Below are 15,908 nucleotides of genomic sequence, written 5' to 3'. Positions count from 1 at the left end.
CCATCTCTGCCAGTGTCCCATCTAGAGAAGAGAGAGCCACTGCAGAGCCTACTGCTAAGGGCTGTGACTCCAGTGGAAAACCTGAGGCGTGAGCAAGAACTGTCAGTTCTTCCAAAAGAATCCATCCACACAATCTTACTGAGACTGGGATCATAGGCAAAAATCTGAGGAGCAGATTTTTTTTCACCCAACTTGTGCCGCTACGGCCAGCAAGGGCTTCAGCTGAATTTTTACACCTGCTAGAGAGCACTCTGCTATTTACAAGGCTGCTTAACTGTCAGGCGAAGGCACACGGAGGAAGATGACTAAGAGCCACTGGAAAGGAGATGAGCACTGCTCTGTAGGACACGGGTCCCCTTTTGTCCTGCGGAAAATGAGCATTTGCAGGAGCCCCCACAGGTAGGTAGAGAGGGCCCTTAAAAATCACACTCAACAACCTTAGAGACTTAAACAATCTGAACCCCGAGTGACCTCTTAACTTTGAAAACCTTGTCTGGCTTCTCACTGTTGTTAGGATGGCGTCCAGAAGCCTGAGTGGGGCCTCTGTCAGATCCGCTTTCTACCTCGCCAGCCTCCCCCTGCTTCCTGAATTCTAACATTCTTCGTTGCTTGAATGTGCCAGGCTTCTTTCTGCCTCAGGACTTGAATAAAGGCTATTCTCCCAGCACAGAGTACTTCTGACTCTCCTGGCCCCTGGCCAGCTCTTTTTTGAATTCATTCTTCAAAATTCCTAGCAGACGTCATTTCCTTAAGGAAATCTCTGCTAACTGCCCCCCGCCCCCCGCCCCAGAACCTGTCAGTTCCCCTTCACACGCATTCAGATCGCACTGCAGTTCTTTTCTTTTTCGTCCTAGCCCTTTTCGGAACTGTAATTAAATATCAAAAATGACAGGTTTTCTCCTGTCCCGTAATTTTGGCTCACATCTGGTTTTCTACCCAATGGAAACTTCACAAGAGAGGAGCCCTGGCCCATTCACCGCAGTAGCCCCAGAGCCGTCTCTACGTGAACAAGACAGGGCTCTGCAAACACAGATGGCCCCAAGCAACCAACCTGCTGCACCAATGGTTTCTCCGTTTCAGGAAATGTACCTACATCCACCCAGGGGCTCAAACCAGCACCTCTGCTGCGCGCCATGTAGCAAATCGACCACCAAATCCCACCCATTCTATGACTGAATTACCTCTCCATCTGACTGTCTCTATACTTTTCTATCCTGTTAGTCCACGCCACAGTCATTCATAATTTACACAGTTGCAGCTGCTGACTAAGTGGTATACCACCTCTCCAGCTGCTTCCCTTCAATCCATGGAGCCCACGCTACATAAGAGAATGATCTTGGGAAAGCCCGGATCTGATCATGCCACTCTGATGATCAGGTGACCCATTATCCTTGGATGAAACTAAACTTCTGTATCCCTCCGGCCCAGCCCCTCCAAACCCCTCCCCTGCTACCTCTCCTGATCTCGCTGTGCACCAACCATCAGGACGGTTTTCAGGTTCCTCAAACTTACATGCTTGCTTTCACCTCTTGACATGCTTGCTTTTGAGTCTCACTCAAATGTTCACTTCCTCAGGGACGCTTCCTCAGATGCTCCAACTATGTTCACTGCTTCCTGTATGGAGCATCCCCATAGCCTACTCTTCCACAGTTTCACCTTGCTCACGCTCGTCATTTCTTTTTCAAGAATTGTGTCCACGTGGACGGCTGAAAACCCCACTGCCTGTGCCAGCTTTTGGGTCACCCTGGCTCTCTGTAAATTTTGGTCAAATCAATGAGTACCTGCATTAGGAAGCATATGGGAGAGAAGTCGGAAGGGGCCAATGGCGGGAGTTATTTTGTACCGCAGATTGTTATGGCTAAGACATGTCTAGATGGGGAAGGTATCCTTCCTTTCTAAGCCAAAGGCCCTTGAAAGACAGCTCTTCTAAGGAGGTAGTCTAGTGCTCTCATCACGCCCCTTGGCCTCCTTCCTGCACAGACCAAAGAGAAACAAGTACTTGTTTTCTGCAGACAGAAGAACCCCCGCCTGCTACCTCAACACATCATGTGTTTTGTCAATATGAGCCTGGGGCATGGCTCTGCTCCTTTTCTTCTCTTCCAAACAGGCTGGGTTGTGACCTCTGAAAACAATGCTTTTCCAAACCAGATCTCCACCACCACAGGCAGAACATAATTCCTGGTGTGAGATTCCCAAATGGTATTCTGACAGAGGTCTCATCCCCAAGCCTGGCATTTCGCGCCTCTGGCAATTACTAAGGTGTAATATTTAGGGATTCCTGGTTCCAGGAGAGTTAGACTGGAAAAAAGTCACCAACCACAAAAGGTCATTTATGTTGAGTAGAGGGCCTCATGTCCTTTGGGCACTCACTAGAAATCTCCCTGGTTGTACATATAACAGATCCTTTATGACTAGTGCCCACACTGGGGCAAGACGTGCAACCCAGAATTGGTAAGTTCTTTCATTAGGTTTTTGGTTTCACTCTCCATATAGAAAGTTTAAAAAAAAAATTGTTTTGCCTGATTGAAGGTTCCTTTGCTCTCATTTACAGATAACACAGTAAAACGGGAAGACTCTCTGGGCTTGGAAGTAACAGACTTAAATTTCAGTTCCGCTTCCTGACAGCCCTATGGCCTTAGGCAACTTACTGAACTGCCTTTTTTCCTTTTCTTTTCTTTTTTGCTTTTTAAGGCCACACGTGTGGCATATGGAAGTTCCCAGGCTCGGGGTCGAATCAGAGCTATCGCCACCAGCCTACACCACAGCCACTCTGAGCTGAGTATATGACCTACACACAGCTCATGGCAATGCCAGATCCTTAACCCACTGAGGAAGGCCAGGGACTGAACCTGCATCTTCATGGATACCAGTGGGTTTGTAACCCACTGAGCCACAACGGGAACTCCCTGTACGTTGCTGTCCTGTTTCTTCCCTGTGAAACGGTGCTACTAGCATTTCCCCTCTTCCTTTGTCCACTCCCAGTGGCGCCCCCGTCTCCCAAACTGGCCTCGGCACCAAAAATGCTTAGTCTGCTTTTCGGTTATGCCCGCTGAATAACCATTTTAAGGCACAAAATGTCCTCTCAACCTCAGAGAGGATCATTCATCCATCTCAGAGTCGGTTGCATTTCTCGGGCACGTCCAAACAGTGAGTTTCTGCATCTGCCCGATGGCGAGAGTGACAACGCTGGCAGGGGAGCCGGGGCCCCTCTGCTTATACTCACAGGCCTGAAACGGGGTCCTGCTGGAGATAAGGCAGGGCTTTGGCATTAGCGATGATCTCCTGAGGCAGAGATGAAGGCTCCATGCGCTGGAACATGGGTGCATTTTTCTGGGTCAAAAGAGAGAAAAGGAACTCAGAGGACTGGGTGGGAAATTACACTGATGTGGGAGGAAACATCATTTACTTGAGTCACCCAAGAACTTGACTGCTGCCCGGTGTGACTCTCGGAACCTCTGCCCCGCGGGTTTCTCATCCCCCGATCCCAGAGAGTTCCTGGACCCCACACTCCCTACCTCTGCTTCTCAGCACTTGCAGGGGCGGTGCCCCAGGGATGCTGAGCCTGTGCCTGCGCTCGCCACCCGCCCCCGCCCCGCCGCCACCGTCTTGGACCGTCACCTGCTCCTCCAGCTGCTGCCTCTGCTTCTTCACCTTGCTCTGTTTATAGTAGTCCATGATCATCATTGCTGCATAGATTTTGCCCACCGTCAGGTCAGAGGCTAAAAACACCAGCGTGGCGTGCACGGGAACGGGGAGAAGACAGGCGGGGGAGAGTGAGGACACCTCTGAGGCAGGCTTGCTCCTCCACCCACCTACTCGTCCAACACCGATAGAGGGGTCTGCGTGTGCCAGGCACTGAGGACACAGACAGACCAGGTCCCCATGTCTGTCTATCCTCAGGGAGCTGTCACCACCAGGGAGGGTGATGACACTGAGGATAAGCAGCACCTGAGTAAGCATCCCTCCCACCCACCTCGGGTCACATTTCCATCTCTTAGTACCACCGCCTTCCCCCTCAGCTGCTTGAGGGTTTGCCAAACTGTGTTAAGTGAAGGGCTAGGACCACACACCCAAGAAGTTTCACCCACCACCCCAGGGACCTCTCTTAAGAAACTGTTTCCCATTAATGACAAAAGGGACTTAAGAAGTGAGGCATTTTTGTGGCCGAAGAAGAAAAGAGCACCCTTCCCTTATCGCCTTCATCACTCTGCCCCCCCACCCCCACCCCGCAAAAGATGTGGTCCTGGCATGCTGGGCCTATGGTGACAAGGGTCCCCAGGAGGAGACCCCGCACCTTTGGGCATGGGCACAAGCAGATCGAGCATCTTCTGGGACAGGTGAGGCCAGATGGCCAGGGTCTCCTTCTGCAGCTCCGAGTCTAGCTGCTGCCTGTCTGCACCACCTAGGATGAGATGAGTCATTAACAGCCAAAACAGACACAGAAAGGACAAGGACGGAGGGAGCAGGTGAGGCGGGAGCCGAGTCAGCACCGTGCCTCATATTCTCAGAGGAAATCTGGGCCCTTAGTGACAGGGGTCTTGCAGTTACTGGGTCTTTCTGCTCAGGAAGCTCCCATTTTCAGGGACCTAGGAGATCTGAGGCCCTAGGACCAAGATCCGCCTCCTCACTCACTCAGAAAGCCTCCCGGGTGCTCAGCATATCAAAGGGCAAAGCAAAGAGCCACAGAGCCAGCCTTAGATGCGCATCACTTCTTCCAGGACTCTGACCCCAAAGGCTAAGTGACCTGATTTTAAAAAAGATTCAGGAGTTCCCATTGTGGTGCAGTGGAAACAAATCCGAGGAGGAACCACGAGGTTGCAGGTTCGATCCCTGACCTCGTTCAGTGGGTTAAGGATCCGGTGTTGCCAGGAGCTGTGGTGTGGGTCGCCGATGCGGCTCTGATCCTGTGTTGCTGTGGCAAAGGCTGGCAGCTACAGCTCTGATTAGACCCCTAGCCTGGAAACCTCCATATGCCACTGGTGCGGCCCTAGAAAAGACAAAAGACAAAAAATAAGTAAATTAATTAATTAATTAAAAAAATGGAGTTCCTGTTGTGGCACAGTGGAAACGAAGCATCCACGAGGATGCACGTTTGATTCCTGGCCTCACTCAGTGGATTAAGGATCGGGCATTGCTGTGGCTGTGCTGTAGGCCAGCAGCTGTAGCTCCAATTGGACCCCTAGCCTGGAAATTTCCATATGCCATGGGTGCGGCCCTAAAAAGACAAAAAAGCAAAAACAAAAAGTATTTGGATCAGACAAGATCAGGAAGGTTAGAGAAATTTTCACTGAATTTTATCAGAGACAGAGGAGTTACAAGCAACCCTCTTTCTGAGTACATTCCCTATACAAATGTGTGATGTGTATCATGACACGTGCTAGATTAGATTGTGCATAGTCACACACACTATTCACAACAGACACAATTTAGGAACTACTCGAATACCCATCACCTGCAGAATGGATAAACTCCGGTAATGTCACGCCATGAAATACTGGACAGCAATGATACTGACTGAACTACAGCCACATGCAACCATGTGGCTCAATCTCACAAACATAATTTTGAGTAAATGAAGCCAGATACCAAAAAAACCCAAACGTACTGTATGATCCCATGTACATGGAGCATGAAGACAGGCAAGCTTGTCTAGCACTAACTAATGAAACATTGTAAATCAACAATATTTCAATTAAAAAAATTTTTTTAAAAAGGCAAAAACTAAACCATTGAGAAGAGAGATTGAGTGGAAAAAAGCATAGCAATGCTCTGTTTCTTGATCTCAGTGCTGGTTATAAGTTTGTGTTCACTTGGTGAAAATTTATTAAATTGTACACAAGATTTATGTCTGTGTTACACCTCAATGTTAGACATAACTTAAAAAAAAAAAAAAAAGACTCTTAAGCCAAGCCACCCATGGAACAGGCATAAAATATCCTGTAACATTTGAAACCAACTTGGCTTCATCTGAGGAGAGGGCAGAAGAGAAGGGTGGCAGTGGTTGGAGAACTTCAACTCTGCTCCCTGAAATGTGACTTTTAGAACGTGCACAAATAGTCCAGCAAATGCCTAAGTGAAGTGCCTGTAACTTCTCACTAGATCCCCTTTGCTGCTTCTGAATCTGCTCACCCTTCTCCATTTTAACAGACCTCAGATTCCACAAGCACTCCCCTTTCAGCCCTTCTCCAGCTCCTCTCCCGAATTCCCAGAATGCCCTCCAACTAGACCCTTGCCCATCCTCCTCCTCCCATCCCCGGACAGGGGGTTAATGCATTAGGTCACGAGACGATCTGAGAGCAGGTGCTGATGCTCCTGAAATGAGCCCAGTCTTGACTGTATCCATGTTAGTGGCCATTTGCCTGTGGTTTCTTTGAGGACAGTTTGGATAATTTATTTTTAGTAAAAAAAAAAAAAAAATGATTACGATGTTTACGATGTTCTGTCAATGTCTGCTGTATAGCAAAGTGACCCAGTTTGCATATACATGCATTCTTTTTCTCACATGATCCTCCATCATGTTTTAGGCCCACACCCGTGGCATAGGGAGGTTCCCAGGCTAGGGGTTCAGTCAGAGCTGCAGCTGCTAGCCTATGCCACAGCTACAGCAATGCCAGAACCGAGCCGCATCTGGGACCTACGCTGCAGCTTATGGCAATGCTGAATCCTTAACCCACTGAGTGAGGCCAGGGATTGAAATCACATCCTTGGGGACACATGTTGGGTTCTTAACCCACTGAGCCACAACTGGAACACCCTTCCCTTTCTTGTCTAAGTCACTGAATTAAAAATCAAGAAGAAAAAAGTACTGCCATGATAACACCTGCCACAGACAGTGTCCAAGACATTAAAGATACCATATAATGAAATCAAAACTCATTTGCTCAATAAATATTTCTAAACGACCTACTATGTGCCAGATACCAAAGATGACATACCTGAAAGGATCCTCAGTGATTAGCAAACCATTCATTCCACCACCAGGAGGAAAGGGCAGAGATTACGGTTATTCTGTCTCAGAGGTGAAACTGGGACCCTACCATTTGATTTCCAAGTCACTGCATTGATGGATGGATACGCATCAAGCATCTCCATCCTGTACCACCCCTCATGAGCTGTTCCAGCATCTTTTTCCTTCCTAAGCTTACTGACCTTTGGCGATTTTAATGTCCAGAGCCGTCCGGATTAGAGCCATAAGCGTGGAAGTGAAGTGGACGGTCATGTCCTCAGCCACGGGCATATTCATCAGGACCAACCTCTGCGTGAGAGAAAAGAAACAGCGGGAGAAAAAAAAAAATATATCGAAAGAAACCTTGGTGAGAAGGGAAGAAAAGTGCAAAGGTCAAATGCAGAGACAAAAAAGAAGGGCAAGGATTCCCCTGTCCCCGGCCTGTCCTCTCCCTGCTTCTCACTTGAGGCTCATTGGCTGCTGTTTCATTTTGGGTTTTGTTGTGTTTTTCCTAGAGAATGATGCCGAATTCCAAGCAAAGAGGGACTCATCACTCTGTAGGACCCCTCCACAGTCCTAGGAATGTCTTTAACGGGGATTCTTCAAAACCGAGGCTCAGGGGAAGGAGTCAGCTCTGCGAGGTGGCTCCTTTCCCTGTTTCAGGGCTAGATTTCCACTGGCCCCATGAATACCCCCCAAAACGCAGATGGAAAGATAGTGCTTTGCGTCTCCTACTTGAAAGGTGCATCCTGATGCCCCCTTTTTGAGTCTTCCAAAGATGAAATTTGCCAGCACATGGTTGAACATGCAGAAGTCCAGCTTATCCAAAGGATGAGGCAGAGGAGAATGGACAAGTGGGAGAGGGCAAACAGGGTCCAGGGGAAGAGGGCTGGGAGAGCGGAGAAGAGAGGAGGAGAGGAGGGTGACCAAGGCGGGAGCAGAGTGGGCCGGCCTTCTTCCCCTCACCCGAAGGAAGGGGATCAAACAGAGAGGGCCAAATCCACTTTCCAGAGAGTATCTTGCTTTCGGAATTTTTTTAAACTTGTCCTCCAATCCCCACATCCCTTCTCCCACCAAGCTTCCCCCCAGAAATTCAAAGAACTCAGGGCCACGTGCCACCAGCTGAGATTTTTGGATGTGGCGTCATGAGCAAAAAGGATGCCAGCCCCTAAGCTGCACAGGAGGGGCCAGGGAGTGGGGTGGGTGAGGGTCCCTAAGGGGCCCTGTTCCAATGAGATGCTCTCTGGAGCTATACATTGGGAGGCAGCAGCGGGAGAAGGTCCTCTGGCAGAACCACCAGCCTGGCAGGAAGGCAAATGTTTCTTCCCAAGGCAGGGTCTCTCATGCTCCACTGGCACATCCTGCCTGATGTGATTCACCAACACGGTGTCTCTGAGAGTAAAGCCATTTGGTTTGTGTCTGAGCTCCATCTTTCCTTAAGCTTCTAAAGTAGGGGCAACATCCTTGAGGTGCATTCACAGGTGAAGGAGAGAACAGCAGAGTTCAGGGTCAGTCTAAACAGTGATGGGAAACTAACAGTAACTATTACCAAAGTGAAGACAAAACTCAGGCCCCCAAAGCTCTGGGCATCCTAAGGGCAAGGGGCTCCCTTTGGACAACGCTGCCCTAAGCGAGCTGAGGGGAATCCACCCACAGCCCTGTTGTGCCAATGAGCTGACCTAATGCCAAATGCAATGTGTGCGCATTTTCCTTTGCGCTGCTAAGAAAAACGAGTAGCTGGGCTAAAGGGGGACGGGAGTTGCATCGTCTATCATGCTGTTTCTCTTTTTTTTCTGATACCTAGAAGGAACCAAGCCATCATTCCTTCCTACATCACAGAGGAAGAAATGGGTTAAGCGTTTTCCTCTCCGCTGAAAATTTCTTCGTGGACCACGTTTAGAGGAATTTCGGCATTATGTCCTTATCTGCTGAGGATGTTTCTTTTTTTCTATCAGTGAGCTCTGATAGCTGTCTTGCCTATAGGCTTCCTGCTTGCTCAGATCTGCTATCCCGCAGGCCACCGCTCTGCCTCCTCTGAAAGGAAGCGTGCTACGCAACACTTCCCTTCTAGTAACCCACCTCCAAGAAGCCACACACTTGGAGAAAGAGAGAGTCACACAGAAAAAAATCCCCACGGCCAAGAGGCTCCACAAACCTCCGTGTGTTTGGATTCTTCGTGCTTCTGTGAACCTCCCTGACCCTGTCCTCTGTCTCATCCCTTCTTGGTTGAGAGCCTGCTGGGTTCCCTCCGCCTCCACCTCCCCAGCCCCTCCTCCTCCCCACCTCTGGCCTCCCCACAGCTGGATCCCATTTCCTGCGGGGTCGCTAGCCCAGAACAAAGGAAGGGGTGGTCTACCTTATATGCCACCTTGGAGGGACATCTCTTGCCGAGGCCTAGCGGTGGTGACATGAGAGTCAGCATTTCATACATCTCAGTGTAATGGATGCGGCCACTGCTCATGGCGGGGAGGGAGGGGGAGAGGGGCAGGTGGCAGGGCAGGGAGGGTGGCAGGGAACAGATGCAGACGGGGAGGAGAGGAGACCAGGCATTCCCGGGGAGCAAAAACAAACAGAAGTACAGAAAACAGGAGAAGAAAAACGAAACAAAATAGACAAACAGGAAAAGAATAGGAAACCTGTTAATTGAGGCAAATCAGACACGCATCTCCATCCTGGTGCGGATTTATATCACGCCCCACACAGACCCGGGAACGTGGCGGCGACCTCTGACCCTCTGACTCTCGCGTCTGCTGTCGGGACGCCCCGTTTTCTCCTCCGGGCTTAGCATCCCTCTGCTTCCCTGTTCACGCCCTCCGTCCCCCCCTGCAACACACGCCTGTCTGCAATTCCCAGGGCTGTGTGCGAGCGGTATAAACCGGATAGACGGTGATCCAGCCGTGGGTTAGGATTTCCGGCCCCCCGCTGGGGACCCGCCCTGGCCTGGAAGTCAGGCCCCTCTCCTGCTCTGAACCCACAGGCGGAGCCTCGTGTATCCCCCCGTGTGCTGTGAGAAGGCGGCGGCTGGCGCTGGCAGTGGTGGGCTGTGGCTGCTGCTCAGAGTCGGCTCGTTGCTTCCACCTGGCTCTGTGGAGAAGAGGGGTCCCTGGGCCCCAGCATGGTGGGTGAGGCATGCTGGGGACAGAAGGAACAAAACCAGGAGGAGGAGGAGCATCGCGCATGCCATGCTGCCCTCCCGGCGGCTCTCCCACATGCGGCTGCAGGGTTCACCAGGGTGGAGTTTAAAGAGTCTCTGCAGAGGCAGCTGTTCGGCCTCCTGAGTACTGGAATCACTTGTCACCATCCCAGGTCAGCTCCTTCCCGTCACCCAGGCTGCCATCTTCTTGGGCCTAAGTCGTTTTCCAGTTGCCAGGCTGTGCTACGCCCCAGGGAGCCCATGTTCCCCTCCTGCTGCGTGTGCCAGGAGTGGCTTCCTTATCTAGTGGGCTTGGCCTTGGGCAGGGGCTGGTGGAGCCGCTGTGCTGCCGTCCCCCGGGGAGAGGGGGGGCAGAGTTGGAGAGAGAGGGAGGTCCTGGGTGCCCCTGAACAACAGTCCTTGGTCTCACAGACAAGCAGTGACTCAGCAGTTACGAAAGACCCCCACAAGCAAGAAATCTGTTCTGGGGCCCTCCCGCCTCTACTGAGACCTTTCCCAGACCCTCCGAGCTATTCGAGTCTCCCACACGCCACCCACTCTCTCTTTACATTTTTAGCCTCACCTCCTGCCCTCATTTTTTAAGTCTTTCTCACCTCCTTCCTGTCCTGTAGCTTTTACAACTGCTCGTGGCCAAACCCTCCAGGATCTGGGGGGCTGGGAAGATGCGGGGATGCTAGGAGTCCCACTTTTCTAAGATATTTATGGGCTAGGGATACTCGTCTGCTAAAAGGAGGCTCTCCATCTCCAGGGGAAGGAAACCAGAACTCTTTGCTGGATTAAAAAGATTTCCGTATTCTCTGGAGGAGGGAGAGGTCCCTCTGGTTAAATCCACACATTAAGGTGCAGTGGGAAAGAGAGAGACAGAGACAGGTGTGTGTGTGTGCAGATGTGAACAAAACAGGTCAAGTCTCCGTTGTTTAAGTCCTTAACTTTTTCTCCCACCTCCCCACCGCCCCCCAGTGTGCCCTTCTTCCTTGTGTAACAGCTGCTGGTTCTGGGAGGGTATGGACCTCTTTAAACTCAAAGGAAAGCAACATGAAGGTTCCCTCATGTGGCGCAGTGGTGGTGGAGCAGAACGGAGAGGAGGGGGGGTTGGAGGCTGCACCCCGCCGCCGGTCACGGTCATGGTCATGGTCACGGCTGGGGACCGGAGGCAAACCTTGCAAGCCACCCTGTAGGGGCAGTTCTCTCCCAGGCCCAGAGGCGGCGAGATCACCCGCACTAATTTGTACATATCCTTATACGGGATCCTGCCGCTGTAAAGGAAGCACAGTGGGTTAATAGGACACTCAGAGAAGGGGAGGAGAGGAATGACAGCTTAGCCATGAAGGGGACGGCGGGAAGAGGAAGGGCAGCTTCTTTCCTTGGGCCCAGCAAAGCCAGGCCAAGAGAGCTTGAGGACGGTAAGCATCAGAGGACCCTCACCTTGCCAACCGCACTGACTCCAATTTTCTAAGGAAATCTGAGCCCGTTCAATGCCTAGTGACCACAAGCAGCCTGAGATACCAGTCTGGCCCTCCCTGGCCAGATGCAGGACATGGAGCCTGGGACCAGGTAGGCCTTTAAGCACAAAGCCCACCAGTTCACAAATGCCTCTGACCGCCGTCAAAAGCAGACAGCAGGCTGCCGAGACGTGGACTGCACAATCCTTGGCATTTCACAGGCGCTGACTGCAGTCAGCGACACAGACCCGCTTGTCAGGGCAATGGGAAGTCAGCATCTTTCTACTGACGGTGAGAGAGAATTGGCCCATTAGGCTAATTAGCAAGGAGCACAGTTGGCACGAGGGAATTTGCTTCTCTCTGTGGCAGATTTTTCCCAAGTTCTGCTTGGGCACACGCCTCTCTATTTGGCAGAAGCCCGCCGGGATCTGTGCTCTGAGTGCAGCCTGGGAAGGAGTTGCGATGCTCTCCCTGCAAGCCCTAGTCCTGCCACCCAGCCCACAGGCAGCTTGGTCAGAAGCAGTCAGAATTCCAGGAACGTGACCTGTCTTATCAACTCCCTTTCACTGAGCCTGTTAGAGAATTCTGGCATCCTGTGGAAAGGACAGAATCAACCGTTGATTCATTCTCAGTGGCTAAAGCATCGGCTCCATCAGGGGCTGGACCAAGTCAGCAAGAGTCCGGGATCTGCAGGTCTGGCCATATCTAGGTATGGACCAGGGTTTTCACCGGAAATTATAAGCACGCATCTCTACCTCCAAGCAGCCAATCCTCACCGGCCATGCTGAGAATACAACTTTGCCCCAGCTTCATTCTTCCTGACCTTTTCTTGATTCTACCGTTGATGTTGATTCCTCCTCTTTGGAACGAACGACAGCAGAGCAGTACTTACAAGTCTCTTGACTTTTGAGAGGAGATGAGTGTTCTTCTGTTTCTTATTGCGCTGGGACCTGGGTACATTGGACCTCCTGTCTAGAGGCTGATGTGCCCAGAAACCTGTCTCAGTCTCCTTTCTGAGGACACTGGCTCCCTTTACCTTGGTTCATTTCCCTTCTCATCTCATAAAGAAGACCAGTGAAACTGTAACCAGGACAAGTTCTGCTGTGCATTTCAAAGCAGACACAAGAGGTTCTCCTTGGTCTTTCGGCTCCTTCACAGCTCATGTGTCTGCGTCTCATGATTTGTCCTCTTGGAATCATTTCTTCCCAGCAGTTGGCGGGACTGGGGAGCAGCATATCTGATGCCCAAAGCATTTGGGAAGCTGGGGTTTCTGAGAGCCAAGGGCACCTGAGGGAGGCTAGGGAAGCAATGAACTCTTTTGCTTGCCATTGGTTTCTCCCTTCTCAGGGGAGCAAAGATGTCCCTTCTTGGTCTCTGAAGCCCATGGCCATCCAGTTTCATAGACACCAATTTTCCATATGTTCCACGTGCTTTCCCGTATGGTTATAAGGAGAACAGCAGTTGCATATATGATTTAATATAATCCTCAAAACCAGCCTCAAGGTTTGCATCATTACCACTTTGAGGTCTTCAAGCATTACCACTGTTATGCAGATGAGCAAGCACAGAGTGGTTGAATGACTCATCCGAGGCCACACAGCTGACAAGATACAGGACTGGCTGTAGTCCCCTGGAACACACTGCCTGTCGCATTAAGCAGCCTGTCCTACTAGGAAGTAGGTCCAGAAAGTAAAAGCCATCACTCCGCCATTACAACAGGAATGGCTTTAGAGAACGCAGTGCACTAAATCATTAGGAATTACTGAGAGGAAGAGGAATTCCGATGAACTCTTCCGACCCCTAAAGCAGTGACCCACGTTCCACAGCCTCATAGGAGGACACATTGGGGGAGGAGTCTTAGATTAGGAAGTGGTCCAGGTGGAAGCAACGAGGCCCATTCCTAGGAAGGATGGCATTTCATCTAGTATTTTCAGAGGGGACCAGAATGGACGGACTGGTGAGAGAAGATCCTAAAACTAGATGACTTTGGACAAAAAGTTCCCGTGGAGTGAGCGCTCACAGCCCTCCTGTCTTCAACTGTGAGGGCCAAAAGGCTGCCTTTGAACTCTAAAGCAGGGATCAGCAAATGTTTTCCGTAAAGGGTCAGATATTTTTGAATTTGAGGGCCATATTGCCTTTGTCACAACTGTGCAACTCTGCCTTGCAGTATGAAAGCAGCCATAGACAGTACATAAATGTGCATGGCTGTGTTCCAATAAAACTTTATTTGCAAAAACAGACTGTGGGCCACATTTAGCCCATGGGTTATAGTTTGCCAGCCTCTGCTCTAAAGCCCAGAAGGCACCGTATCACTTGAGAACTATTGGAAAGTGAACAGAGACTAGAGGCAGTTGTCCCTGCCAATTGCTGCCATTTAGCTCAGTTTCATGTACTACAAACCCATAAGAGATCAGTTAGAAGAATACCTTGCTGGGTTTTTAATATAATTTCAGAGTTATCTGAAACTGTACCTTTCGAGAGGGAGGCGATCAAAGACTCATGTCACTGACCATGGGGGCCAGATGTCCAGCTGGTCCAGAAAACCCCTGTCCACCCCCCTGCTTGAAAAGTCCACTAACCATTTTGGAAGCATTCTAGGGACTGAAGTCAAACACTCTGAGATGCAAACTGTGTACCGAGAATGGCAAAGACAGGGAAAAGCTTAGCACAGAAGGAAAGACCAGGGGAGGAAGATAAAGAAGCCAGTTGATAACTGGCTTGATCCCAGAGCCGGTCCAAGGACTGGCCTCTTCTGGGGGCTGCAGCCAAAAGAAATCTCCTTTCCTTCTGTAACAGGCAGGCATGGGGGAGGGGAGTCCACTTCCAACCTTCTCCTCGAGGGCTCCAGAGGGGCCAAACGGCCTACATACCATGCAGCTCTGTCATATTCTGCCCAGACACGGACAAACTCGTCCAGGTGGTGAGGCCCCAGGATGGATGAGTCCCGAGTCAGGTACTCAAAGTTGTCCATGATGACAGCAACAAACAGGTTGAGCATCTGGAGGACAAGGGGGAGGAGAGGAGTTTAGGGGAAACCCAACGCAGAAAAACAGGCTTCAAGGCAAATAAAGAATTCAAAGGTCTGTAAGGCCGAAGTCCCTAGGCAAAGCACTTCCCATCCTGCTGAAGGCAACACCTTTTCACGATCCGGGACCCACGTTTCACTGTGTGAGCACGATGGCCTCACTTGTCTCTGCCACTTTATACATGTGAAGTACTCCTTGGGTGCTTCTGTCATCTGTTCAGTTTCTTTCATTGTTACTGCAGCAGCAGAAGCAGCAGCAGCAACTGTGTTCTCGAAGGCTGGAGGAAGTCAAGGCCTGATGCCAAGCCTCCCTCCCCCAGCCCTGCTCACAAAGAGGCTAGCAAGACAACTGGTGAGATGCCTTAGAGCCGGCTGCAGGGCTTCCTGTGCGACCGTTTGAAACTGTTCATGGCTCTTAAGTGCTTCCAAGACCCTGTGCTCTCGCTTACTCATCTGACATTTATTGTGCACCTGCTGTTTTCTAGACAGAGCTCCAGGTGCTGGGGGTGGGAGAGAAGAAAGTTCTAGCTCAGCAGGGGTTCACTACATGTTGTTACATGAATATTCTTACAGACTTACTTAGTATTTAGCAGAGACTGTGATGGTTTGGAAACATACAAATATTAGAGACTTTAAAAAAAAATTTTTACAGCCATACCCAGGGCATACAGAAGTTCACCAGGCCAGGGACTGAATCCAAGCCACAGCTGTGACCTATACCACAGACGCAGCAGTGTCAGATCCTTTAACCCACTGCAGCACAGCGACTTTTTGTAAAAGCCACAAAAGAAGCATGTATAGTGGGGAAAGAAAGGCTTACCTTTCATATAATATTCACATCAGGAAAATTATTTATCGTTCGGTTTATCTTCATATTATTCATTTTTTAATTTTTTTTCTCAGCTATTAAAGAATGGCCTCTGTTTGGAACTTGTTTGGAGAACTGGGGATTTTTGAGGAAAGCATGAACCATCCTGTCTCTGGTCTGCTGTCCCACCCATCCTAGACTCAAGCTGCAACATCTCCAGCCTCCAGAATGGCCCCCCACATCCTAACCAGCAAGAACCAATCCCTTAATACCTATCCTGTTGTTCCTGTTTGTACTGAATTTATGGGTTTGGATACCACCAGACTCCCTGGTTTGTCTCAAGTCCAATGTCAAGGAGAGAGAGTTTCTGTCAGCAACCAAGGACCATTCTGTTCAGTCTTAAACAGGTTTTCTCTCTGATTACATGGCTTGTCCCTATACGCTGTACTCCTAAATGCACAGAGGTCTTAGTTACACCACCCCCTAGATTTTCTCTAATTGTTTAATATATTGTACAACAATGGACCCTGGAA

General features: G+C 50.3%; 1 protein-coding gene and 1 long non-coding RNA gene across 19 annotated transcripts in view; one reads left to right on the top strand and one right to left on the bottom strand.

Annotated features, from left to right (window-relative positions):
- Positions 1-15,908, bottom strand: part of CACNA1E (calcium voltage-gated channel subunit alpha1 E) — a 607,618-nt gene that overhangs the window by 14,020 nt on the left and 577,690 nt on the right. For 9 of the 16 annotated variants that reach the window (XR_014816369.1, XR_014816370.1, XR_014816373.1 and 6 more), the window contains 6 exons: positions 14,413-14,540; positions 9,303-9,399; positions 7,150-7,255; positions 4,295-4,402; positions 3,619-3,719; positions 3,224-3,330 (listed from right to left, as the gene is read on the bottom strand). Coding sequence is in view for 5 of the 16 variants with exons in the window: in XM_084977828.1 (XP_084833954.1) it covers positions 3,224-3,330; positions 3,619-3,719; positions 4,295-4,402; positions 7,150-7,255; positions 9,303-9,399; positions 14,413-14,540 (647 nt within the window). In the remaining 11 variants the exon portion in view is untranslated. Of the gene's footprint in view, positions 1-3,223; positions 3,331-3,618; positions 3,720-4,294; positions 4,403-7,149; positions 7,256-9,302; positions 9,400-11,259; positions 11,357-14,412; positions 14,541-15,908 lie in introns of those variants that run through there. The other 7 variants (XR_014816366.1, XR_014816367.1, XR_014816368.1 and 4 more) reach the window with 3 other exon arrangements.
- The window catches only part of LOC106505021 (uncharacterized), a 25,835-nt gene extending 9,927 nt beyond the window's left edge, over positions 1-15,908 (top strand). For all 3 annotated transcript variants that reach the window (XR_014816401.1, XR_014816399.1, XR_014816400.1), the window contains one exon: positions 15,471-15,908. This is a non-coding gene — a long non-coding RNA (uncharacterized LOC106505021). The remainder of the gene's footprint in view (positions 1-15,470) is intronic.

The sequence above is a fragment of the Sus scrofa genome, chromosome 9 (genome assembly GCF_054392235.1).
Source record: "Sus scrofa isolate SSC_HxYL_T2T_F1_AM1 chromosome 9, Sscrofa_HxYL_maternal_Yorkshire_Landrace_v2.0, whole genome shotgun sequence".
Taxonomy (NCBI): domain Eukaryota; kingdom Metazoa; phylum Chordata; class Mammalia; order Artiodactyla; family Suidae; genus Sus; species Sus scrofa.
The sequence above is the reverse complement of the archived record's forward strand: the minus strand, read 5'-3'. Positions and strand labels throughout refer to the sequence as shown.